The 27359-nt window shown below is 42.0% G+C and overlaps 1 protein-coding gene across 3 annotated transcripts in view; it reads left to right on the plus strand.

Moving 5' to 3' along the window:
• The window catches only part of GNA11 (G protein subunit alpha 11), a 142557-nt gene extending 131453 nt beyond the window's left edge, over positions 1-11104 (plus strand). For 2 of the 3 annotated variants that reach the window (XM_073547500.1, XM_073547484.1), the window contains exons 7-8: positions 5849-6324; positions 10618-11104. In XM_073547500.1, coding sequence (XP_073403601.1) covers positions 5849-6039 — 191 coding nt within the window. In that variant the 3' untranslated portion in view covers positions 6040-6324; positions 10618-11104. The remainder of the gene's footprint in view (positions 1-5848; positions 6325-10617) is intronic. The other variant, XM_073547492.1, reaches the window with a different exon arrangement.
• Positions 11105-27359: the final 16255 nt, after the last annotated feature.

The raw sequence follows: 27359 nt of genomic DNA on the forward strand, positions 1-27359 counted from the left end.
GAAGAAACGGAGAGTGGTGGTCATGGGGGATTCCCTGTTGAGAGGAACAGAGGCCGCTATCTGCAGACCGGATATAACTTCAAGAGAAATGTGCTGTCTTCCAGGTGCAAAAATTAAAGATGTGTCTGACAGGATATCAGGACTCTTCAGACCTACAGATGACTACCCATTCCTGCTACTACATGTGGGGACAAATGACACCGCAAGAAACGACCTGGAAACCATCTGCAGAGACTTTGAAGACTTAGGCAAGAAAGTGAAAGAACTGGGAGCGCAGGTGGTCTTCTCTTCCATCCTCCCAGTGGATGGCCATGGAACAAGGAGGTGGAATAAGATTCTGCAGGTGAACAACTGGCTACGTCGATGGTGCCGTCAGCAACGATTTGGATTTCTGGATCACGGAGTGAACTACTTATACGATGGACTACTTGCTAGAGATGGGGTGCACCTTACGAAGACTGGAAAGCAGGTATTTGGAAGTCGCCTTGCTACACTTGTAAGGAGAGCTTTAAACTAGAACAACATGGGAAGGGAAGCAAAAGACCAGAAAAAGCCATACACCTGACAAATGCTACTGAGAACTCTGCTATTAGAAGTGGAAAGGAAGAACAAAGACGAAAGAATCTAATTAAAAAAAATATTGGAGAAAGAGAAACCAATCACAAACTAAAATGTTTCTATACTAATGCACAAAGCATGGGCAACAAACAAGGAGAATTGGAACTACTAACACAGGAAAAGAAATATGATGTCATTGGAATCACTGAAACTTGGTGGGACAATACACATGATTGGAATACAAGACTAGAAGGATACAACTTATTTGCAAGAAACAGACTTGATAAACGAGGAGGGGGTGTCGCATTGTATGTTAGAAATGCGTATATCTGCACAGAGATTGAAGCTTCAGAGACTGGGAGTTCTGTGGAAACTGTTTGGGTAAGAATACAAGGACAGAACAATGGAAAGGACACCATTGTAGGCATTTACTACAGGCCGCCTGTGCAAGCTGAAGATATGGATGAACTCTTTATGCATCAAATGGCCAAGTTCTCCAAAAAATATGACATAGTTGTCATGGGAGATTTCAACTATCCAGACATTTGTTGGGAATCTCTCTCAGGCAAAACTAACAGGTCAAGGAAATTCTTATCCTCTCTTGCTGACAACTTTATCTTCCAAAAGGTAAAGGAGAAAACAAGGGGAACTGCTACCTTGGATCTAATCCTTATAAACAGGGAGGAAATGGTTGAGGAGGTAAAAGTGGCTGGGACCCTAGGAGGTAGCGACCATGCTATTTTAGAATTTTGGATAACTAGAGGCGGAAGACCTGTGAAGACTCAGACGTCAAGGTTAGATTTCAGAAAGGCAGATTTTAAGGGATTCAGAAAGAGAATTGGAGGGATCCAATGGCTGGATATCCTTAAAGACAAAAATGTCCAGGAAGGATGGGAAATCTTGAAAAATGAAATTCTCAAAGCACAGTTGTTAACAATTCCGAAAAGAGGGAAGAATAGGAAGCATTTAAGGAAACCAGGATGGATGAACACAGAAATTAAGCACATGCTAAAAAGGAAGCAAAAAATGTTTATAAAATGGAAAGAAGGAGGCATATCTAAAGAAGAATATAATGCTGTCTGCAGAACCTGCAAGGCACAAATCAGATTATCTAAAGCTGAAAATGAATTGAGGCTTGCAAGAGATGTCAAAAGCAATAATAAAGGATTTTGGGGATATGTCAAAAGTAAAAGAAAAGTCAAAGATGCTATAGGATTTTTACAGGATGAAAATGATGAAATGGTAAGACAGGATGTTGAGAAGGCTGAACTTTTAAATTCCTATTTTGCATCTGTTTTCTCTCAGAAAGGAAATGTAACATCAACTGTTATTCACTGTCCTATTAAGGGAATAAAAGAATCCAGGATATCTATAAACAGAAAGATAGTGAGGAAACACTTAGCTAACCTAAATGTATTCAAGTCTCCAGGTCCAGATGAATTACACCCCAGAGTACTGAAGGAGATAGCAGAAAAAATTTTTGAACCCCTCTCCATAATCTTTGAAAATTCTTGGAGAACAGGAGAAGTGCCAGAAGACTGGAGAAGAGCAAATGTTGTTCCTATCTTCAAAAAGGGGAAGAAGGTGGACCCAGGCAACTATAGGCCGGTGAGTCTGACTTCTATACCAGGAAAGATCTTTGAACAAATTATTAAACAACATGTATGTCAATACCTGGATAAGAATGAAGTGATTAAACAGAGTCAGCATGGGTTTGTAACTAATAAGTCATGTCAGACTAATTTAATTTCCTTCTATGATGGTATTACTGATTGGGTGGATCAAGGAAATGCTGTAGATATAGTATATCTTGACTTCAGCAAAGCATTTGACAAAGTCTCTCATACAATCCTTATTGAAAAAATGACTAAGTATGGAATGGACAAGGCAACTGTTAGGTGGATTCATAACTGGCTTAGTGATCGGACCCAAAGAGTGGTCGTAAATGGCTGCACATCCAGTTGGAAGAATGTCTCAAGTGGGGTACCACAGGGCTCTGTCCTGGGCCCTGTATTGTTCAACATCTTTATCAACGATTTAGATGAAGGAATTGAGGGTAAACTGATTAAATTTGCTGATGACACAAAGCTAGGAGGGATAGCTAATACTAGAGAAGAGAGAGAGAGGATTCAAAAAGATTTAAATAAACTGGAGAAGTGGGCAGCAACTAACAGAATGGTTTTTAACAGGGAGAAATGCAAAGTACTACATCTGGGCAATAAAAATGAAAAAAGCATATATAGAATGGGAGGAATAGGGCTGAGTGACAGCACATGTGAAAAAGACTTGGGTATACTAATAGATCACAGACTGAATATGAGTCAACAGTGTGATGCAGCAGCAAAAAAGGCAAATGCAATTCTAGGATGTATTGACAGAAGCATACAGTCTAGATCACGTGAAGTAATTATTTCCCTCTACTCCTCTTTGGTCAGACCTCATCTGGAATATTGTGTCCAATTTTGGGCACCACATTTTAAAAAAGACATCAACAAACTGGAGCAAGTTCAGAAAAGAGCGACCAGAATGGTGACCGGTCTGCAAACCCTGTCTTATGAGGAAAGGTTGCAGGATTTGGGAATGTTTAGTTTGCAAAAGAGAAGACTGAGAGGAGACTTAATAGCTGTCTACAAATATCTAAAGGGCTGTCACATTGTAGAAGGATCAACTTTATTCTCATTTGCACAAGGAAAGACTAGAAGCAATGGGATGAAGCTGAATGGGAGGAGACACAGATTAGATATTAGAAAAAACTTTTTGACAGTTAGAGTGATCAATGAGTGGAACAGGCTGCCACGAGAAGTGGTGAGTTCTCCTTCAATGGAAGTCTTCAAACAGAGGCTGGACAGACATCTAACTGGGATGATTTAGCGAATCCTGCTTTGAGCAGGGGGTTGGACCAGATGGCCCAGGAGGTCCCTTCCAACTCTACGATTCTATGATTCTATGAAGCACCTGAAAGGTTAATAAACTTCTTGAATATGGTTTCGAGTACATTGAGAGGTGCAGTTTTTAGAATGGTGTCACTTTTGGGTATTTTCTGTCATATTGACCCCCCAAACTCACTTCAAATGTGAGGTGGTCCCTAAAAAAAATGGTGTTGCAAATTTTGTTGTAAACATGAGAAATCGCTGGTCAACTTTTAACCCTTAACTTCCTTAAAAAAAAAATTGTTTCCAAAATTATGCAGATGTAAAGTAGACATGTGGTAAATGTTATTTATTAACTATTTTGTGCGATATCACTCTGATTTAAGGGCATAAAAATTAAAAGTTTGAAAATTGCAAAATTTTCTAAATTTTCGCCAAATTTTGATTTTTTTTTTTTTTTTTTTTTTTTTAACAAATAAGCGCAGATCATATCTAAAAATGTTTACCACCATCATGAAGTACAATATGTCATGAGAAAACAATGTCAGAATCAGTAGGATCCGTTGAAGCGTTCTAGAGTTATGACCTCATAAAGTGACACTGGTCAGAATTGAAAAAATTGGCCCGGTCGCGAAGGCAAAAACAGGATCGGGTGCGAAGGGGTTAAGATCTCTCCACAGATGTTCAATGGGATTTAGATCTGGACTCATTGCTGGCCACTTCAGAACTCTCCATCGCTTTGATTCCATCCATTTCTGGGTCCTTCTTGAAGAATGTTTGGGGGCATTGTCCTGCTGGAAGACCCATGACCCAAACTCGGCTTTGATACAGGTGATTACATTGTGACCCCCAAATCCTTTTGGTAATCTTTCATGATGCCCTGCACACAGTCCAGACACCCAGTGCCAGAGAAAGCAAAACAACCCCAAAACATATTTAAACCTCCACCATATTTGACTGTTGGTATTGTATTCTTTTTTTTTTTTTTTTTTTGTAGGCCTCATTCCTTTTTCGGTAAACAGTAGAATGATTTTGCTTTTACCAAACAACTCTATCTTGGTCTCATCTGTACACCAGATTCTTTCCCAGAAGGACTGACTTAAGGTACTGTCACATTAAGCGATATCGCTAGCAATATCGCTATAACTTGTGACGTTATAGCGATATTGCTAGCGACATCGCTGTGCCTGATACTTACCTACGACCTGCTTATCGCTGATCGCGCGAGAACGTTCAGGACCGCTTCTCGTCGTCAGCTTCCTGCGGCGCTTCCTGTGGAGAGACAAGCGTGGAGCCGGGCGGGAGGACGCAGAATCGCCTAGTGTGACAGGTAAGTAGCGACCCCCGTCCCCAGCGATGTCGCTGGTGAGATCTGCCTGTGTGGCAGCTCACTAGCGACCACTTAGCGATGTACCAGCGATCCTGACCGCGTCATATCACTGGTCGGGATCGCTGGTACATCGCTAAGTGTGACAGTACCTTAACTCCCGTACATATTGGCAAACTGCAGTCTAGCTTTTTTAGGTTTGTGTCAGCATTTGGGTTCTTCTGGATCTCCAGCCATAGCGTTTAATTTCTTTCAAATGTTGATGGACATTTTGTGTGGACACTGATGCACCCTGAGCTTGCAAGACAGCTTGAATTTCTTTGAAACTTGACTGGGGCTGCTTATTCACCATCCGAATTGTCAAGCTTTGCAACTTTTCATCCATTTTTTTTCTCTGCTGTCCACGTCCAGGGAGATTAGCTACGTCCAGATTGTAAACGTCTTGATTGTTGCCCACCGTGGATAAAGGAACATCAATATCGTTGATATTTTTCAACCATTTTGGTTCTCAAGTACTCGGACAGTTCTCTTCTTTCTTTTGTACGTGCTTAGTGTGGCACACACAGACACACAATGCAAAGATTCACTCAACTTCTCCGCTCTTTATCTGGTTCCATGTGTGATTTTCATATTGCCCATACCTGTCACTTGCCACAGGTGAGATTGAACGAGCATCACATGTTTGAAACAAAGTTTTTTACTCACAATTTTGGAAGGATGCCAACAATTTTGTTCTGCTGATTTTTTGAGGTTTTGTACGAAATGATGTTCAATTTGCTTTTTTTTTGGTGTTCGAATAAACACAAAGGAGATAAACGTGTGTAAAACAAAACATGTATAATTGCAATAATTTCCTGGGAGAAATACTTCATTTTCTTTAATAATTTCAAGGGTGTCAACACTGTATATTATATTATATATATTCCTCCACCTCCCTGCGCAGTAACTTCTGCTCAGATAAAGCATGCCTAGAAAACTGTTCCTTGCAGGATGTGCTTCTAAGGCAAGTTCTCTGCCGCAATGTTCATATCTGTGATTGTTTTTCATCTTTCTCATCGTGCTTATTTTTGTCTTTCATTCCCTTGTGCTTTAGGTCCCCAGCGAGATGCAACGACCGCTCGTGAATTCATTCTGAAAATGTTTGTGGATCTGAATCCTGATAGTGACAAGATAATCTACTCACACTTCACCTGTGCCACAGACACAGAGAACATCCGCTTTGTTTTCGCTGCTGTCAAAGACACCATCCTACAGCTAAACCTGAAAGAGTACAACTTGGTGTGACCTGACCCTGCTACCCTCTACCATCCAGTGTAGTAACCCCTTATTACTACCAGAATTTGACATTTTTTTTTCTATTTCTTTTTAATTTTTTTTTTTTTTTTGTAAAATTGGTGATTTCATTTTTTTTTTTTTTGCCAAATTAGTGAAAATGCAGCACAATGCTGTAAGTCTGCCTTTGATAGAAGTCGTACAATTCAAGTGATTTTTATTATTTTTTATATATATATACATACATGTATTTGAAATTGTTTCTACAGAGCTGTGTCTTCTTTTCCAATAAGTGAGGTGAGCAGAGGCAATAGGACAGTTCCTCTAGTCTATACATACTTGTGTGTACCTGCCCTCACAGCCACAGTTCTTTTGCCTCCAGTTTTACTTTACTCGGTTGCTCTTGCAATCCTTCCTCACTGACATGATCTTGTTCTGTCTATGCCGCTGAATTGCATTGCAGGTTTTAACTGATAAAACAAATGACAGGGCTAACATATGTATTCTTTCTAGGAATGATCGGTTGTGCGTGTGTGTTTGTATATTGTAACTCATATAAATGTATAGATTTTTTTTTTATTTTGGGCAGATCTTTCCCAATGTAAACTTAGTTTCCCTGTAATTATTAATTTCCGTCTTGCATTTTCTAGAGCAGTCCTTGAAGACTTCAAAATTGCCATGGGGTAAAAATAGGTCAGCTGGAATATTCTCTACATATGTAGATCTAAAAGATGTAGGGTTGTGGAGTTGGCCGTAGCACTACCTTTCAGTCTTCCTTAGACCTCATGAACTGCGCCATATTTCTGACTCCATACAGCCTGAGATTGTTTGGAGCCTTAATGCAGTGCCCAAAGTCGTTTAGGGGGCTACGTTGTACCTTCACATGCGTCGGACTGCATAATAACCTTTCTGTTCTGACACTGTTGAAATCAGAAGACCATTATTACCACGTTCCATCGTATGCCGTATCACTTGGGTCTTCTTCCCTGCTCCTATTGTACCCAGCTGTAGGGTTTGTGTACCGCCTCCATGGTGTGTCTATGAGGTCTTAGAAATAGAAGAGCTGTACTTGTTGTTATGGACAAATCCTCCACTTGTTAACTACTCAGATATTTTTCCAAATTGCCCTCTACCCCTTATTCACCTGAAAGCCCTTTGCTTCAAGCCCCATTTGAAGATTACATAAGTGTGCTGCACCCATAGCATTTCCCTTATGAAGTGCACCCCTTACAGTAGAGTGAATATTTGTTGTCTGGCAGTCTATATTCTGCTGGAGTCCCCTGCAGGGAAATTCATTACAACATTGCTGATTATTTCTCTTGTACTTTTTTTTTTTTTTTTATACATTTTGCTGCTCTGCTGTATAATTTTAATGTGACACTACATTTCTGCAGTTTCCGCTACGGTCAAGAGATTTTAAATCCCTCATCCTTCCAAACCAGCAGGCTCCTGCTTGACGCCCATAAATCCCAACATGCTAACGTGTTAATCAAAGGTGGATCTTAATTCCATGTAATTTTACACTAAACTACATTGATTGTAATAATTCTCACTTCCATGATCTTAAGAAGGGTTACAGACAAAGGTGGCGTTACCCACTGTTAATTGAGCAATGCCTTTGTATTCTAGACACAATGGAATTTTATGTAGATTTATTTTGATGCTAAGATATCGCTAATATTGCATTAAAATGGAAGGATATTCTGTTGTGAAAGCATTCCCTGACATGTAAAAGCACAACACCACAGATGGCTGGCACTCATTTGCAGTGATTATGCTATATACGGATGTAGCAGAGCTGAATTGGTCATTGAGCTCCTGGGCTTTGTGATAACTTTCTGATCAATGATGAGATCTCCCAGCTTAAAGTGAACCTGTTTTGGCCACCGCCTTTCAGGGCTTATCTATAGCTTTCTAGAGAAGCCCCCGCTCCGACCTGCAAGTGAAGAAAAATAAGTTTTATTATGCTCACCCGGGGGGTGGTCCGATGGGTGTCGCAGGTCCGGGTCCGGCTCCCATCTTGCGCCGCCGCCCTCCTGCTTGCTTCCTCGCTCCCAGCATCACGCTTCTGCGCAGGCGTACTTCTCTGCCCTGTTGAGGGCGGAGCAAAGTACTGCTGTGCGCAGGCGTGGAAAAGGTCAGAACGGCCGAGCGCCTGCGCACTGCAGTACTTTGCTCTGCCCTCAACAGGGCAGGTAAGTACTCCTGTGCAGGAGCGAGATGCCAGGGAGCGATGGCACAAGCTGGAGGGCGTCGTCGCAAGAAGATGGGAGGTGCCGGACCTGCGACACCCATTGGACCGCCCTCCCCGGGTTAGTATAATGAAACTTATTTTTTTTTATCTTTCAGGTCGGATCAGGGGCTTATGTACAGCATTATAGAATGGTGAAGATAAGCCCTGAAAGGCAGCGACCGCATCTTATAGCGGCCATAACAGGTGACGGGTGCACTTTAATTGGCATGTTTGGCTCAGTTACATCTTTGTTCTTACGTTATGTATATTTGTATGTACATACCTTTTGCACGTATGTTAGTGATGTGTCCTACCTATTTCTTTTTTGTTTGTTTTATTTTTGGTTAATAGGCCTCGACGGAGCAAACGGGTTGTGTCATAGCGTGCGGACCTTGCAGAAGGGATGAAAATGTGTTCCAAGCAAAATACATAATATATTAAATGCACTTTCCTGCCATTTACCGTAACACTAAGGGGCAATCGGCATGTAATACACTACAATGTTAAATTGCATGACTACATTCAGTATAAGAGAAACGTGTTCGCTTTTGTCTCCTATTTCGCCTTGTATCGGGCGGACTCTTCCACGTTCACATTCGCAAAGACTGATGCAACACTAAATGCAACCGCAGATTTACCATCTAGTATTGAGCCAGCTTAGCATAATGTGCTGCCCTTACGAAAACCGAGTGCCATATAGTTCACATAAAGGATGCAGGCTGCAAAAAATGTAGTTCTATCTAATAGGAATGCCTGCTAGCTCCAGAATTCTGACATGGAATAATGGAAACCCAATGGACCATAGGCCACTAATTAAACTTGTTGCTATTCTAATGAAGGTATTATTTTGTTATATTCCATCTAGAATTGACCTCTTTCTAACAAGCTGATGATTTGCTGCTGAATTTGGTCAAGAGACTTTTCTGCAAGATCACAGCTACCGTACATTATTGCTTTCTGCAAGGTTGTAATGTGCCTTATGAATATAAATGGAAGGAGCCTTTTTCTGTAGCTGTCATTTTGTGTTTAACACTTACAGAAGCAAGTTCAGCTTCATAGTATGGTAGATTCCAGTTGTGATATGGAAACTTATTTAAATGGTACTAAACCTATTTTTTTTTTTTTTTTTAATTTAACTTAATTTTGTATATCGCGATTGGACCTTATTGCTCAAAGTATTTCAGGCAGTTCAGTGTGAATGCTAGATTAAAGCGGATGTGTTGTCACTCCTGAAATGTCTACTTGTATTCCTCATGAAATAATTCTATGGCATCTTTTCTTGGATCTATCCTTTGCCGTATCTGTAAATCTACTAGATATGTATGAATAAATTGACTACTGGGTGTTAGCAGCCGTCTTGTCAATGGCGTGTGACCGCGTGATACACACTGTCCAGAGAAACCGCTAACTGGTAGCACGTAGTGGTCAATGAATTCAAACATTTCTAGTAGCTATAAAAGAGAAGCACAATTGAGTGCTAAGAAAAGAGGCTTTAGAAATGTTATGTGGTTCAAACCATGCCATCCCTCTTGACGTGTTTTAGAGGTTGTCCACTACTTCATCATTGATGACCTATCCTTTAAGATAGGTCATCAATGTCTGATCAGTCGTGGTCCAACACACGCCTGGAAATGCTCAATTGCGGAACTTCTCAGTCTTCTGATAGTGGCTGAGCACATCCACCTCTTATTCAAATCATAGGCGGCAGATCTACAATTCCCTGTTGCGTCCAGTATCGGAAGATGGCACGACTCTGCAATTGAGCGTTTCCACTTGCACCAAGAACATCAGATTGTTCGGGGTCTGATACCAGACGCCCTGCCAATCAGTGGTAGAGTAGTGGACAATGTCTTTTAGTGTCAAATAGGTTAGCCAGTATTAAACTCTTTTCCATGTCAATCTTTAACATTTATAATCCGTTCTGATGAACGTCTAAAGCAGTGTTCTCCAATCTGACTTTCCAGTTTTTTACGGTAGGTGGTCTTGGATTGAGAGCCCCAGATCATTGTTATGCCACTCCCTTCCTGGAGTACGGTGGGCGACTTTTAGTGAGATTTTTAGGGTTCTGAAGATGGATTTATTTCTGAGCTGAATTTTTTTTTTTTGGTCCCAACCAGCAATCTAAGTATTGTATGAAAGCATAAAGCTATAAATATCTTTGCAATTTTTTTTTTTCCTGAGCATGGATGATCTCTTTTAAATTGGAGTAAAGGAGGGTAAATACAATAAAATAGTAAATTAAAATATCACTCACGCGTTAAGTGGGAGGTTACACCAATTAATAGTGCTGCTTTTATTATTGAATTGCTTGCTGCTGGCTCCCTCCACTCACCAAATAGGTTTATTTTTTTTTCTAGATCATGGCCAGCCCCTTTTATTGTTCTTGAAGCCATTCCTTCCAGACAACTCAGTTTTTATCCGCTTTAGAAGGCTAGCCCACTGCTTGTGCATCATCTTGTGGCCATCGATACATTGTGATCGGTTTATTTGTGAAGCTGTCATTGACTCGGAACTCCCTGCAAAGGATTAGGGACGTCGTAACATCGATCCACGATCAACGCCTCCGGTTTGCTCACAATGTTCACAAGTTGTTTTTTCTTTTAGTGTTTTTAAAAATTGCCTCTCTGGCAGTTTGCTCCGTTTCAGCTTTGACATCACATTTTGTCTTATAAGTTTTCTGTTTTTCACAGCTGTTTTATATGATGTACATTATATATATAATATATGTTTTTTAATATGCACTCATAATTATTGTGACATGCCAGCCCCTCTCCCCCACATTGCGGTTTCATGTTGCACTGTGTAAAGAAATTCTGAAATAATAAATACAGTACCCAGTCTTTATCCCTTTTTGTGCATGAGTGGTGTCTGTCGTAAGAGGTGAAATGGTGACGCTTTTCTACGGTGTGTATTTATTTTCCTGCCTCTCCATCTATCTACGTCGGTTTCACAAATTCATGACTACATTTTGCCATTGTTTTAGTTTTTCTTCAGTAAAAGTGCCAAAGTCATGTTCATCACCAGCCAACATAAAATTCCACCTCCCTGCCTTTTTTTTTTTTTAATTTTTTTTCACCTGTGCATTTTTATCTTTTTTTTTTTTTTTTTTTGCACTTACACACTGGTAAATGTATTGTTGCTCTGCTATGTTAAATACTACATGTATTCATTCAAACAACTATTGTGGATCCATGCTGTGTGAGAATTTACTGAGGGCTTGTGTATATGCTCCTAAACATTCCTTATTCTAGAAATGTCCTATTTTTGCATCAGCTGCAAATTCAGATGACATCTAAGCATACTTCCCATTTTCTCTAAGGGAAAAGTTCTGTCCCAACGGAGTTGTCTTATTATAGCTATTGCATTGTGAATTTTACCTATTTTTTTTGGATTGTTTTGGGGCAGTGAATACAAACTGTGGGCATTTTTATAAAGGTAGCCGTTTTGTTTAAGGAAATGTCTCTACTTGTTGGAACCTGATTCAGGGATGGTACAGGTTGTGGAGGGTAGGGGATTGCTATACGCACAATATAGACAGTCTCTGAAGATAATGAAATACCAGGTGGGCCATTTTATATGGATAAACCTAAATAAAATGGGAATGGTTGGTGATATCAACTGCCTGTTTGTGGCACATTAGTATATGGGAGGGGGAAAACTTTTCAAGATGGGTGGTGACCATGGCGGCCATTTTGAAGTCGGCCATTTTGGATCCAACATTATAAATGGCCCGCCCAGTTGTATCCATATAAATGGCCCACCCTGTACACTAGGAAAACTGTTCCTGAAAAAATGTTGAAATGCTGTTGAATGTAACAGTCACAAGACTGATTACCCACTCCAAAACCAGGGTGCCATATTGGTGTTTTGTGGCATGCACATGTGTGATAGTTATATCTCCATCAGTTTGAAGCCGTGGTTACACAGACATTGAAGTATCATTACTTAACAAAAAAGACAACGGACTCTACCGAGCATGAACTTTCAAAAATTTCTTATTTTGGCGCATAAAGCAATCAAATTTTACAGTTTGTTCAAACAGACAGATTTTCATTGTTAGCCACTTGATAAAGTATTCTTTTCCTCTTCACCTTGTTTTTTGTTTTGCCCCCCCCCCCCCAAATGCTTTGGCTCTTGTCCCTTGTGCTCTACTGTTGCTCAGATGCACACTGGAATTTGAGTTTCATACTGTGCTCATTTAAAATAAATTGTTTGAAATTGGAATATGTTCCTCTAGTGGTGTCTGAGGTTTTCATTATGGGTTTTGTTAAAAAAAAAAAAATCCGCTCTGAATGCGTCCCAGTTTTCAAGCAATGCAAAACCTCAATTGGCCTACATTGCCCGCTCTCCGCTATTTTTGTGTTCACTGGTTGGCCTTGCAAAATTGCTCTCACAATGGATTTCTGTATCTTGAAGTGCCATCTATACTGAGGTTTTCATTTTTTTTTTTTTTCTTTCCTTCTGAAGAGTCCCCGCTAGTAAGAAAAAAACAAACTTGCATCGCTGTCTATCTACGGTAATAACATAACTTGAGTCATTAATCCTGAAAATAACTTTAGAACAGTTTGTTTAAATTTTAGTTGGCTTATACATTTTCATAACTACAAGACTATAATATACCGTATATCATTTTTTCCCAATAGTGCTAAAGAGCAATCAGCTGCATCTGTATAGTACTTCCTTCTAGTAATGTTGATTGATACTGTTGAGTAGACCCTGTCTATGACTAGACTATTCTCACAGCTGCAACTACAGTACTTGAATGCCAACCTCTCTAACATTGCTTACACCTTTCCTTGCCTTTCATCTCAATCCTTATACAATATAAGTGAAGTGCCTATAGGACCTGCAGGTCCATTATCCTGTTTTCCCAAACAAAGCTTCCACTACTAAATAATGTTACTTCTGAAAACTTTTAGCATGCCTATTAGTGAAGAGATGTTCTTCATATTCTGTGATAAGGGTTATACCCATCTGGACCATTCATAGCAGAGGTCTGAATAACTATGTCCAAGCACCAACCCCAGGAGGTGGGTCTCAGGAAACAGTCTAGTGCACCTGTGCGACTGCAGAAACCCACCTCCTGCAGATGGTGTGTAGACGATCATATTCCAGTCTCCAGCTGCTGCATTTTAGTAAGTTCTGGGTTCACAGCTGTACTGCTCAGTACCGCTGTATAATTCCTTCTACTGTTCCTTTTTGCTGAGTAAACACAGGGCAAGAATTCCTCATGTCTCTCTGGACTGTATGGTAAACGTCATAGAGGTTAATCTCCACCCAGTAGAAAACGTGGGGCTGAAACTGTCGAAAAATGCTGGATACAAGTCCTATCATGGCTATTGCTATTTTTCATATATACTCTCGACCACTTAGGGTCTGTGCACACGTTGCGGTTTTTGCTGCAGATCCGGTCCTGCGACTCCGCAGCAGTATCCATGCGGTTTACAGTACCATGTAAACCTATGGAAAACCAAATCCGCTGTGCACATGCTGCGGAAAATTCCACACAGATTTGCTGCGGTTTATTTTCCGCAGCATGTTACTTCTTTTTTGCGGAACTGCAGCTGCAGTTTACGTTCCGGGACATACAAATCTCTCTCACCAAGACGCACTAAAACCTGCATCAAATCCGCTGTACACATGCTAAGAATCCGCAGGAAAATTGCATGTGTTTTACCCTGAGGTTTCTGCCAAGAGATGAGGATTCTTTGTAGTAAAGGCCGCAGACTAATCCGCAGCGTGTGCACACAGCCTTATTCTGAAAAGACAGGTACACTTTAGACAATTTGTGAACAAAACTAATATAAAGGTAAGGTGTTGAGGTTCAATAAACTATTTTTGTGAAAAAAAGTTGCAAACAAATGGTGTCTTCCAATCTCATTTCTTGCCTCGGGCTTCATTCATACCTCTAATTTTCAGGTATGTGCTTTATCCGCTATTTTTTTTTTTCACAGAATGAACACTTAGTCAACAGTTTATTCACCACATGTCATTTTACTGCATATCATGACTAAAATACGTTTTCAGAGTGTGTTGTATCCAGTTATCATCCATGTTTTGTGTATGAAAAGGAAGCTGAATTTGCAAATCCGGCTTGCCCTTTCATACAAGAGACATGGATGAAAATTGGATACAGCACAATGTAGTTTTTTTTGTGCAGAAAATCTTCCAAATTTGACACTGGCATTTACACTCCTAGCCTTCGTGGATTGTATAGACATTGGATTCTTTTGTCTTGCCCCTTGGATTTGTCACTTGGTACCCATTGTCCTACTTTTGGTTTAGACCTAGGCTTGTTCTTCAACTTCACCTTCGTCTTTTGTTCTCCAGCTTGTCACGCCCTGAGTTGGGATGATTTGGACCTGTGGAAGTTCAGGTTCTGGTACCCAACCTTAACTTTTAGTTCAAAGTTTGGTTCGGGGACCAGAACTATACCCGAACCCCGAACTCTATTGAAAACAACGGTGATACAAACTTTGGAACCGGAAAATTCTCTCTTGAGCTCTCTTTTTCTGGAGCTCAGAACATGGCAGCAGACTTCCAGTAGAAGTTCGTCTGAACACGAACTGTCCTGTACGAACCCCTAACGTCTTAAGTTCAAGTTCGCTCATCTCTAGCCCTGAGTTGTTGCATAGTGATGTTTTACTTCATTTCAACGACCCTTCCTTCAGCACACCTTATGTCAATCCATGACTATTCTCAGGACATGGTCTTAGAGCAAGAAATCTGACCAGGAAAGTCATATTTCCTAGCAGGAGTCAAAAATGAAGCCCTAGCCAACATAACACTGGTATAACTGGCAATTTTCTACTTAACCCCTTCGCCCCGGGACTGTTTTCTCCTTCAAGACAGCCAAATTTTACAATTCTGAGCACTGTCACTTTATGAGGTAATAACTCTGAAACGGTTTAACAGATCTAACCGTCAAGGTTAGATTTCAGAAAGGCAGATTTTAAGGGATTCAGAAAGAGAATTGGAGGGATCCAATGGCTGGATATCCTTAAAGACAAAAATGTCCAGGAAGGATGGGAAGTCTTGAAAAATGAAATTCTCAAAGCACAGTTGTTAACAATTCCGAAAAGAGGGAAGAATATTAAGCATTTAAGGAAGCCAGGATGGATGAACACAGAACTTAAGCACATGCTAAAAAGGAAGAAAAAATGTTTATGAAATGGAAAGAGGGAGGCATATCTAAAGAAGAATATAATGCTGTCTGCAGAACCTGCAGGGCACAAATCAGATTATCTAAAGGTGACAATGAATTGAGGATTGCAAGAGATGTCAAAAGCAATAATAAAGGATTTTGGGGATATGTCAAAAGTAAAAGAAAAGTCAAAGATGCTATAGGATTTTTACAGGATGAAAATGATGAAATGGTAAGACAGGATGTTGAGAAGGCCGAACTTTTAAATTCCTATTTTGCATCTGTTTTCTCTCAGAAAGGAAATGTAACAACTGTTCTTCACTGTCCTATTAAGGGAATAGAAGAATCCAGGATATCTATAAACATAAATATAGTGAGGAAGCACTTAGCTAAACTAAATGAATACAAGTCTCCAGGTCCAGATGAATTACATCCCAGAGTACTGAAGGAGATAGCAGAAGAAATTTTTGAACCCCTCTCCATAATCTGAAAATTCTTGGAGAACAGGAGAAGTCCCAGAAGACTGGAGAAGAGCAAATGTTGTTCCTATCTTCAAAAAGGGGAAGAAGGTGGACCCAGGCAACTATAGGCCGGTGAGTCTGACTTCTATACCAGGAAAGATCTTTGAACAAATTATTAAACAACATGTATGTCAGTACCTGGATAAGAATGAAGTGATTAAACAGAGTCAGCATGGGTTTGTAACTAATAAGTCATGTCAGACTAACTTAATTTCCTTCTATGACGGAACTGATTGGGTGGATCAAGGAAATGCTGTAGATATAGTATATCTTGACTTCAGCAAAGCATTTGACAAAGTATCTCATACAATCCTTATTGAAAAAATGACTAACTATGGAATGGACAAGGCAACTGTTAGGTGGATTCATAACTGGCTTAGTGATCGGACCCAAAGAGTGGTCGTAAATGGCCGCACATCCAGTTGGAAGAATGTCTCAAATGGGGTACCACAGGGCTCTGTCCTGGGCCCTGTATTGTTCAACATCTTTATCAACGATTTAGATGAAGGAATTGAGGGTAAACTGATTAAATTTGCTGATGACATAAAGCTAGGAGGGATGGCTAATACTAGAGAAGAGAGAGGATTCAAAAAGATATAAATAAACTAGAGAAGTGGGCAGCAACTAACAGAATGGTTTTTAACAGGGAAAAATGCAAAGTACATCTGGGCAATAAAAATGAAAAAAGCATATACAGAATGGGAGGAATAGGGCTGAGCAACAGCACATGTGAAAAAGACGGGTATACTAATAGATCACAGACTGAATATGAGTCAACAGTGTGATGCAGCAGCAAAAAAGGCAAATGCAATTCTAGGATGTATTAACAGAAGCATACAGTCTAGATCACGTGAAGTCATTATTTCCCTCTACTCCTCTTTGGTCAGACCTCATCTGGAATATTGTGTCCAGTTTTGGGCACCACATTTTAAAAAAGACATCAACAAACTGGAGCAAGTTCAGAAAAGAGCGACCAGAATGGTGACCGGTCTGCAAACCCTGTCTTATGAGGAAAGGTTGCAGGATTTGGGAATGTTTAGTTTGCAAAAGAGAAGACTGAGAGGAGACTTAATAGCTGTCTACAAATATCTAAAGGGCTGTCACATTGTAGAAGGATCAACTTTATTCTCATTTGCACAAGGAAAGACTAGAAGCAATGGGATGAAACTGAATGGGAGGAGACACAGATTAGATATTAGAAAAAACTTTTTGACAGAGTGATCAATGAGTGGAACAAGCTGCCACAAGAAGTGGTGAGTTCTCCTTCAATGGATGTCTTCAAACAGAGGCTGGACAGACATCTGACTGGGATGATTTAGCGAATCCTGCTTTGAGCAGGGGGTTGGACCAGATGGCCCAGGAGGTCCCTTCCAACTCTGCGATTCTATGATTCTATGATCCCACATGTCTACTTTTTACATTTTTGAAACTATAGGAGGTTATAAGGGTTAAAATTTACAGCCTTTTTTTTTTAGGGACCACATCACATATGAAGTGACTTTGAAGGGCCTATATGACATAAAATGCCCCAAAGTGACACCATTCTAACAACTGCACCCATTAAGGTGCAACCTGAATGCCACATACATGTTCTCTTATACAGACTTTTAGGTGCTGTGAAGTAAGGCCAACATAGATCAGACCACATGGACAGGTGGCATAATATATGACATCTGGTTGTACATGTGATTGATTTTTTTAATCTTAAAAGTTTTTGTTCCAGCACAGTCGGTGAAGGAATCACATCAATCTACAAAGATCACATACAATACTCAAAATTGTCATGTCATCTCAAAATTCATATCTGATCGTCCAGCCAGAGAACTACTTTCCTAGACAATTTCGAACATAGGGGTGGATGTTGTATTCCGTGTGGTCACTGTCCTGTTCCAACATAGATCGATGTGATTCCTTCACCGACTCTGGTGGAACAAAAACTTTTAAGATCAAAAAAATCAATCACATGTACAATCAGATAATATATATTATGCCACCTGTCCATGTGGTCTGAGCTATGTTGGCCTTACTTCAAGGCAGCTAAAGGTCCGTATAAGAGAACATACTTGGCATTCAGGCTGGAACTTAAGGGGTGCAGTTGACAACACGGATGCCAAAAGAACCCTGCCACGCCACTTTAAGGCCTTTCATTGTAATACTGCATTATTGCGGGTGAGAGGCATCAATTCCTTGGATATTGGAATTTGTGGTGGTAAACTAACCCAGCGCCTTGGTCAAATGGAGTCCAGATGGATCTGGACCCTACACCCACAGGGATTAAATGAAAATCTCAGTTATGCTCCCTACTTGTGATCGCCCCACTGCTGTGTTTAGTCGCTTAATATACATCCTTGTTTATTTTAATCATGTTTTTATTTGTTACAAATTATCATTTTTATTTAGGTCGTACCCATTGTCCTATTCATCACAAAATGCCTTCCATGTGTGTCCTCCGGTGGACCAGGGTTGTATGGCTACTTCACATCCCAGCATTTCTGCGTGAAGATTCCAGTTAACAGACGACCTTATTGCAAGATATTTATATCTGTGCACGTTAGTTCATATACTGTAGATGATAGATGATAGATAGATAAATATGGGATAGATATAGATATATGGATTGATCTATCTATCCATAGATATATCTATAGATATTTCCATAGATATATCTATAGACATATACATAGATATATAGCCATATATATTAAAAAATTTTTTTTTAAAAAAATGGCATGGGCTCCCACGCAATTTTCTGCACCAGAGGGGGAAAGACGATGACCGGGGCCAATATTTGTAGCCTGGGAAGGGGGTAATACCCATGGCCCCTTCCCAGGCTAAAATATCAGCCGGCAGCTGTCTGCATAGCCTTTACTGGCTATTAAAATAGGGGGACCCCCCAAAAAAATGATGTGGAGTCCCCCTATATTTTATAGCCAGAAAGGCTACGCAGACAGCTGCTATTCATAGCCTAGGAAAGGGCCACGGATATTGCCCCCCGGCTACAAATACCAGCCCGTAGTCGCCCCAGAAATGGCGCATCTCTAAGATGTGCCTATTCTGGAACTTAGCCACTCTCTTCCCACTCCCATGTAACGGTGGGATATGGGGTAATATAAGGGGTTAATGTCACCTTGCTATTGGAAGGTGACATTAAGCCCAGTTAATGGAGAGGCGTCAATAAAACACTGATTCATTATTAATCTTATATTAATAAAGGGTTAAAAAAACCACACACATAAGAATAGTCTTTTAATGAAATAAAACATAACACAGTTTTCATCTTTTTATTTAACTCCCAGATCCAAGCGACGCCCTCGTCTCCTAGGAAAAAAAACGAAAAATAATAAACCAACCGTATACTCCCTGTCTGACGCAGTCCAATTAATAATGACGGTACCACGACGATCTCCCCTTTACAACAGTAACATCAGGTGATGTCACTGCTCTATGGGGCCTCCCAGTGTTGAACTGACATGAGACAATGCCTCCTGCAGTCCATCACTGAGGTTACCTGACTTCAGAGTCTCACTTTACAGCAATGCTGCGTGAGAATTAGGGCTAGGGTTACAGGACCTCTTTCCCGGCGGAGGGATACACAGCGGAGGATAACCTACGCCTGTCATTTCAGTGCTGGAGCCCCTAGAGAGCGGTCGCATCAGCTGATGCGGCTGTTCTCCACCAGAGATCGTCGTGGGACCCTCGATATTAATTGGACTACGGCAGAAAGGTAAGTATATGTTGGTTTATTTTATGTTTATTACAGGAGATTGTGGGCTTCAGGGAATTAGGTTTATATGGTGAGTATGTACTCTGTTATGTGTTGTATGTTATATGTATGTTCTGTATGTTCTGTATGCTATACAGTGCCTTGCGAATGTATGCGGCCCCCTGGAACTTTTCAACCTTTTCCCTCATATCCTGCTTCAAACATAAAGATACCAAATGTAAATTTTTGGTGAAGAATCAACAACAAGTGGGACACAATTGTGAAGTTGAACAAAATCATAGAATCGTAGAGTTGGAAGGGACCTCCTGGGCCATCTGGTCCAACCCCCTGCTCAAAGCAGGATTCGATAAATCATCCCAGTCAGATGTCTGTCCAGCCTCTGTTTGAAGACTTCCATTGAAGGAGAACTCACCACTTCTCGTGGCAGCTTGTTCCACTCATTGATCACTCTGTCAAAAAGTTTTTTCTAATATCTAATCTGTGTCTCCTCCCATTCAGTTTCATCCCATTGCTTCTAGTCTTTCCTTGTGCAAATGAGAATAAAGATGATCCTTCTACAATGTGACAGCCCTTGAGATATTTGTAGACAGCTATTAAGTCTCCTCTCAGCCTTATCTTTTGCAAACTAAACATTCCCAAATCCTGCAACCTTTCCTCATAAGACAGGGTTTGCAGACCGGTCACCATTCTGGTCGCTCTTTTCTGAACTTGCTCCAGTTTGTTGATGTCTTTTTTAAAATGTGTTGCCCAAAACTGGACACAATATTCCAGATGAGGTCTGACCAAAGAGGAGTAGAGGGAAATAATGACTTCACGTGATCTAGACTGTATGCTTCTGTTAATACATCCTAGAATTGCATTTGCCTTTTTTGCTGCTGCATCACACTGTTGACTCATATTCAGTCTGTGATCTATTAGTATACCCAAGTCTTTTTCACATGTGCTGTTGCTTAGCCCTATTCCTCCCATTCTCTATATGCTTTTTTCATTTTTATTGCCCAGATGTAGTACTTTGCATTTTTCCCTGTTAAAAACCATTCTGTTAGTTGCTGCCCACTTCTCCAGTTTATTTATATCTTTTTGAATCCTCTCTCTCTTCTCTAGTATTAGCTATCCCTCCTAGCTTTGTGTCATCAGCAAATTTAATCAGTTTACCCGCAATTCCTTCATCTAAATCATTGATAAAGATGTTGAACAATACAGGACAGAGCCCTGTGGTACCCCACTTGAGACATTCTTCCAACTGGATGTGCAGCCATTTACGACCACTCTTTGGGTCCGATCACTAAGCCAGTTATGAATCCACCTAACAGTTGCCTTGTCCATTCCATACTTAGTCATTTTTTCAATAAGGATTGTATGAGATACTTTGTCAAATGCTTTGCTGAAGTCAAGATATACTATATCTACAGCATTTCCTTGATCCACCCAATCAGTGATTCCGTCATAGAAGAAAATTAAGTTAGTCTGACATGACTTATTAGTTACAAACCTATGCTGACTCTGTTTAATCACTTCATTCTTATCCAGGTACTGACATACATGTTGTTTAATAATTTGTTCAAAGATCTTTCCTGGTATAGAAGTCAGACTCACCAGCCTATAGTTGCCTGGGTCCACCCTCTTCCCCTTTTTGAAGATAGGAACAACATTTGCTCTTCTCCAGTCTTCTGGGACTTCTCCTGTTCTCCAAGAATTTTCAAAGATTATGGAGAGGGGTTCAAAAATTTCTTCTGCTATCTCCTTCAGTACTCTGGGGTGTAATTCATCTGGACCTGGAGACTTGAATTCATTTAGGTTAGCTAAGTGTTTCCTCACTATCTTTCTGTTTATAGATATCCTGGATTCTTCTATACCCTTAATAGGAGAGTGAAGAACAGTTGATGTTACGTTTCCTTTCTGAGAGAAAACAGATGCAAAAATAGGAATTTAAAAGTTCGGCCTTCTCAACATCCTGTCTTACCATTTCATCATTTTCATCCTGTAAAAATCCTATACCATTATAGCAAATCCTATAGCAAATTTATTGGTTATTTTACATTTTTGTGGAAATTAAAATACTGAAAAGTGGGGCATGCAATATTACTCGGCCCCTTTACTTTCAGTGCAGCAAACTCACTCCAGAAGTTCATTATGGATCTCTGAATGATCCAAATGGCTAATGATTAGAGTTGAGCGAAACGGGTCGAAAAATTTCAAAAGTCGCTGACTTTTGGCAAAGTAGGGTTTCATGAAACGAAACCCGACCCTAGGATGAGGTCGGCCACGAGGTCGGCGACTTACGCGCCAAAGTCGCGTTTCAAAAGTTTGTTTTGCGCTCTTTTTCAGCCAATCAGGATCCACGGACACTGTGGGCAACGTGATGACATAGGCAGGGGTCACCACCATCTTTCAGAAGGGCATGCAAGTGATTGGCTTGCTTTGGTGGGCGTCACAGGGGTTATAAAAGGGCGTGCACGCCGACCGCCATCTTACTTCTGCCGATCTTAGCATAGGGAGAGGTTGCTGCTGCTGATTCTGTAGGGAGAGCGTTAGGCAGGGAAGAAGAAAAAAAAACCTGTTTCTGCTGCTAGCGATTTTGCCTGTACAACACACCAGTCACTGTGTGTGCAGTGCAAGGGGAGGCTATATTGTGGTGTATCAGCGGTGTTGGTTGTTAGGCTGCCTTCTAAGGCTTCCTGACAGCTGCATTGCTGTTTACCCACTGCTCTGCAAACTGCTTTTTTAAAAGCAATCCTAATTTTTTTTTTGTCCTGAGGTACTGAGCGTGCATTTTTTCACACCATACAGCGGTGTACGCTCCTCACACAGTACCGTGTAAAGGCTGTTATCACAGCCACAGGGAAGCTATCTGTGTGTCACTCTGTGAGAATAAGTCGAGGACTTATATTTGCTGTTTGATCACATTCAAAACTATAGAGAGACAGCGTGTGTCAGTCCGTATACTTAAAAACACGGAGCTTGACAATTTTACGTACACCGGACAGTCGTGTTCGTGCACGCTCCTCTCAGTACCGTGTAACGGCTGTTATCACGGCCACAGTGAAGCTATCTGTGTGTCACTGTGGAAGGATAAGTGGAGGACTTGTTCCGTTCTTACAGACCTACAGGCCAATTTCTGCCTGTGACATAGCGCTCTGATATTCAGTGGGCCTCACACAATCCAAAAGTGTCCAGTGTCCACTAGTGTGTGCAGAAATTCAAAATCTCCCTTATCCTGTAGTCACTTTTTTCACACCTGTGCCATCGAGCCTGTGACATAGCGCTGTGATATTCAGTGGGCCTCACACAATCCATAAGTGTCCAGTGTCCACAAGTGTGTGCAGAAATTCAAAATCTCTGTGATCCTGTAGTCACTTTTTTCACACCTGTGCCATCGAGCCTGTGACATAGCGCTCTGATATTCAGTGGGCCTCACACAATCCAAAAGTGTCCAGTGTCCACTAGTGTGTGCAGAAATTCAAAATCTCCCTTATCCTGTAGTCACGTTTTTCACACCTGTGCCATCGAGCCTGTGACATAGCGCTCTGATATTCAGTGGGCCTCACACAATCCAAAAGTGGCCAGTGTCCACTAGTGTGTGCAGAAATTCAAAATCTCCCTTATCCTGTAGTCACTTTTTTCACACCTGTGACATAGCGCTCTGATATTCAGTGGGCCTCACACAATCCAAAAGTGTCCAGTGTCCACTAGTGTGTGCAGAAATTCAAAATCTCCCTTATCCTGTAGTCACTTTTTTCACACCTGTGACATAGCGCTCTGATATTCAGTGGGCCTCACACAATCCATAAGTGTCCAGTGTCCTCAAGTGTGTGCAGAAATTCAAAATCTCCCCTGTCCTATAGACACATTGTACCTTGTTTTACATTACTATATAGTTTGTTGGATTTTGTCTACATTTCTACAAAAAATGAGGAAGGCTGGGGGAAGAGGCCGTGGAATTGGGCGGGGGTTGGCAGCTGGTAATGATGGTGTTGGTGGTGGATCTGATGGTAGTGGCAAGAGCAAAATAGGACCGAATGCAGGAGGTGTTGAGCATGCGTCATCGTCTGGCTCCATAAGGCTTCGAAGGCTTAGTTTTCTAGGAGTTGGCAAACCGCTTTTAAAGCCAGAGCATCAGGAAAAAGTTTTGTCTTACATTGCTGACTCAGCCTCCAGCTCTATCGCCTCCTCTTCTGAAGTTGTAAAAAGTAAAAGCACTGAGTCGTCATTGGAGGCTCATGTTCATGAACCACACCTTTCCTTGTGTCCTTCACCCCAACCAAGATTGAAGGATGACGCAGGCCATACAACTGATTACTCCATGGAGCTGTTTTCACATACCATGCCTGGATTATCAAGTGAAATGGTGAATTACCCAGTCCAAGATGAATCTGACATGGAGTGCACTGATGCACAGCCGCTGATAGATGATTCTGCTGGTACATTCACTCAGAGCACTACATTGTCCTCGCAGTGTACAGAGCCAGATTCTGACCCTGATGAGACTCAGGTGCCCCTTCCCGCACACTATACCACCAGACACGGTGACACAGAGGAAGGTGCACATGACATTGAAGAGGAGGTGATGGATGACCCAGTTGTTGACCCAGATTGGCATCCATTGGGGGAAGAGGGTGCTGCTTCCAATAGCTCAGATGAGGAGCATCCACAGCAGACATTGACATCGCAACAGCTGTTATCTGGCAGGCCCGGAGCACTCCGAAGACAGGTTCCAAAAATCAAAAGAGTTGCTGGACAGCTTGTCCAGAGGGTCAAAAGATCACAGCGTGCTAGGCCGCAAAATTTCTGCCAAAGTAGGAAGAGTGCAGTGTGGCACTTTTTTGAACAAAATCCTCAGGCCAAGGTTATCTGTAAGAAGTGCGCAAAGACCTTTAGCCGAGGGAAAAATCTGAAAAATTTGAATACCAGTTGTGTTATGAATGAGTCACCGTAGGAGGCAAAAGCAGAAATACAAGCTAAGTCCAGAAAACCAGAGAAGTTGGCAACTATCAGATTGCAAACCCCTGAACCTATCAACACAACTAGCAGTAGCCGTGGGGGGTTCCTACGATGCCCTAGACCCCTCGATCACAGCCGGAGAATTACATAGGCCTAAAGATAGAAAGGGGAAATCTAAACTGCCCCAGAGCAGACCCCAAAGCAATAGGCAGCCCCCAACATATAATGACGGTGAAGCAAGATGAAAATACTAACACAGACAGAAAGATAGACTGAGCAAAGACGGGGCCCAAAACTACCTAGATAGGAAAGGACAGGAAGGCTGCTGTCTGCAATCTGCCAAAACCCTATCAAAGACATAAGCCAACAAGCTGATATGAAAAAGGCCCTGAAGCAGCTAGGCTTCAAAAACTAAATCAGCACTCAGGTATTTTCAGAAGACAGAGCTAAAAGAATTCAGCACACCCCAGCAGGGAATGGCAGAAATCCAGAAAAACAAAGCAAAACAAAGTCAAAGCACCAAAGCAAAAGGACAAGCAGCAAACTTAGCTTTAGAGGAGCAGGAATTCAGACTGGTCTCCAAGGATCCCACAGAGAAGTCACCCGCAGGGCAGAAGAGCGTCGGCAGCCTTATATCCAGTCAGTAACTCCACTCAGCCAGTCATCATCATCAGCCTCAGGTGTTTGATAATCAGGCTCACTACCTTTCTTTACCAGAAGAGGGAGTTCCTCGGGCCTCAGTAATGAAGGGGAAAATGAACTCACAACACAGTTGCATGCTTAGACATTTAACCACCATGCACTTGCAAGCGTGGACACAACACCAAACCTCAAGTGCCACATGTGCAACTGATCACAAAGAAGGTAGTCAGCAACGCTACATTGTTTCCCCCACTGTAAGCCCACTGGTTAGCACAGCAGCAAATGTTGAGGTGTCGTTGCAAGGCCACAGCAGTCAGGGAATCCCACTGTTATATCAACGAAATACTGACTCTAGGCCATCAGAAAGAACACCAACTCCATCACCATCATCAACCCTCTCTCAGTCCGCCCTGTCCACCGCTACTTCCACCATATGTAGCTCTCAAGTCCAGCTCACCCTCCCAGACACTATGAGTAGGTCAAGAAAGTACTCAGTCTCTCATCCGCGTACACTGGGTTTGAACGCCCACATTGCCAAACTAATCTCGTTTGAGATGATGCCCTATCGGTTGGTGGAAAGCGCAGCTTTCCGCGAACTCATGGCCTATGCAGTACCACGCTATGACCTACCCAGTCGCCACTTCTTCTCTCGCAAAGCCATCCCAGCCCTCCACCATCATGTAAAAGACCGCATTGTCCATGCACTCAAGCAGTCAGTGAGTAGAAAGGTGCACCTCACAACTGATGCATGGTCCAGTCGGCATGGCCAGGGCCGTTACGTGTCCATCACTGCGCACTGGGTTAATGTGGTGGATGCAGGGTCCACAGGGGACAGCGGTGGTGGGACAGTGCTGCCTAGCCCACGGTATAGGAAACAGTTGGCTGTAGGCGTTCGGCCCTCCTCCTCCTCCTCCAGAAGCAAAAGCTCGTCCACAGAGCGCAGTCGTACGAGCACTCCATCTGCAGCTGCCACTGTTGCACACGAGGTGTCCCCCTATCGAGCAGCTAGTGGAAAGTGTCAGCAGGCTGTGTTGCAGATGATGTGTTTGGGCGACAGACACACCGCCGAGGTGCTGGCCGAGTACTTGAAGCGACAAACTGAGTCATGGCTGGGCAGTGTACATCTTGAGGCAGGCAAGGTAGTTAGTGATAACGGCCGTAATTTTGTGGCAGCCATAGCCCTTTCAAAACTCAGCCACATACCTTGCTTGGCTCACACCTTGAACCTGGTGGTGCAGTGCTTCCTCAAAAATTATCCGGAGTTAACAGCCCTGCTCCAGAAGGTGCGAAGACTGTGCGCGCACGTCCGCCGGTCGCCTGTACACTCCGTTCGTATGCAGAAGCTGCAGCGATTGCTCCACCTTCCCAACCACCGCCTCATTATCGATATTGCAACAAGGTGGAACTCCACCCTGCACATGGTGTAGCGGCTGTGCGAGCAGAGGCAGGCCATAATGCATTTGTGGGAGGATACACGGCCAGGCACTTTGAGAGCAGACATGGAGTTGACAGGTGTGCAGTGGTCGAAGGTTGAAACACCTCTGTAAAGTCCTTCAGTGTTTTGAGGAATGCACACGGCTGGTAAGCGCAGACGTCGCCATCCTAAGCATGAGCATCCCACTTATGCGTCTGCTCATGCAAACTTTGACGCACCTTAAGGAGCAGGCTTCTGCAGCCAATGTTGATGAGGAGGAAGAGGAGGAGGGAATCCTTGATGACATTCAGCCTTTGTCTGCTCAGGGACCTCTCCTGGACGAGGTGGAGGAAGAAGAGGAGGAGGAGGATGATGATGGGGATGATTACTTAGGGGAGGAGGATGCATCTCGTGGGGCAAGTGAAAATGTTGGCGTGGCAAGGTCTGGTACAGGGTTTGTGCGTGACTGGAGGGATGTGGATTTGCCAGAAAGTGCTCCTCCAACCAGCACTCGCAGTGCATCATTGACACCGGGAACATTGGCCCACATGTCAGATTATGCCTTGCAGATCCTAAAAAGGGACCCCCGCATTGCCAAAATGATGAACGATGACGACTACTGGTTGGCCAGCATCCTGGATCCACGCTATAAAGGCAAATTACAAAACATCATGCCACAGGAGAACCATGACCTAATATTGGCTAATAAACAA

This window comes from Dendrobates tinctorius, unplaced genomic scaffold (assembly GCF_039654945.1).
Source record: "Dendrobates tinctorius isolate UK_male_01 unplaced genomic scaffold, ASM3965494v1 ptg000011l, whole genome shotgun sequence".
NCBI lineage: Eukaryota > Metazoa > Chordata > Amphibia > Anura > Dendrobatidae > Dendrobates > Dendrobates tinctorius.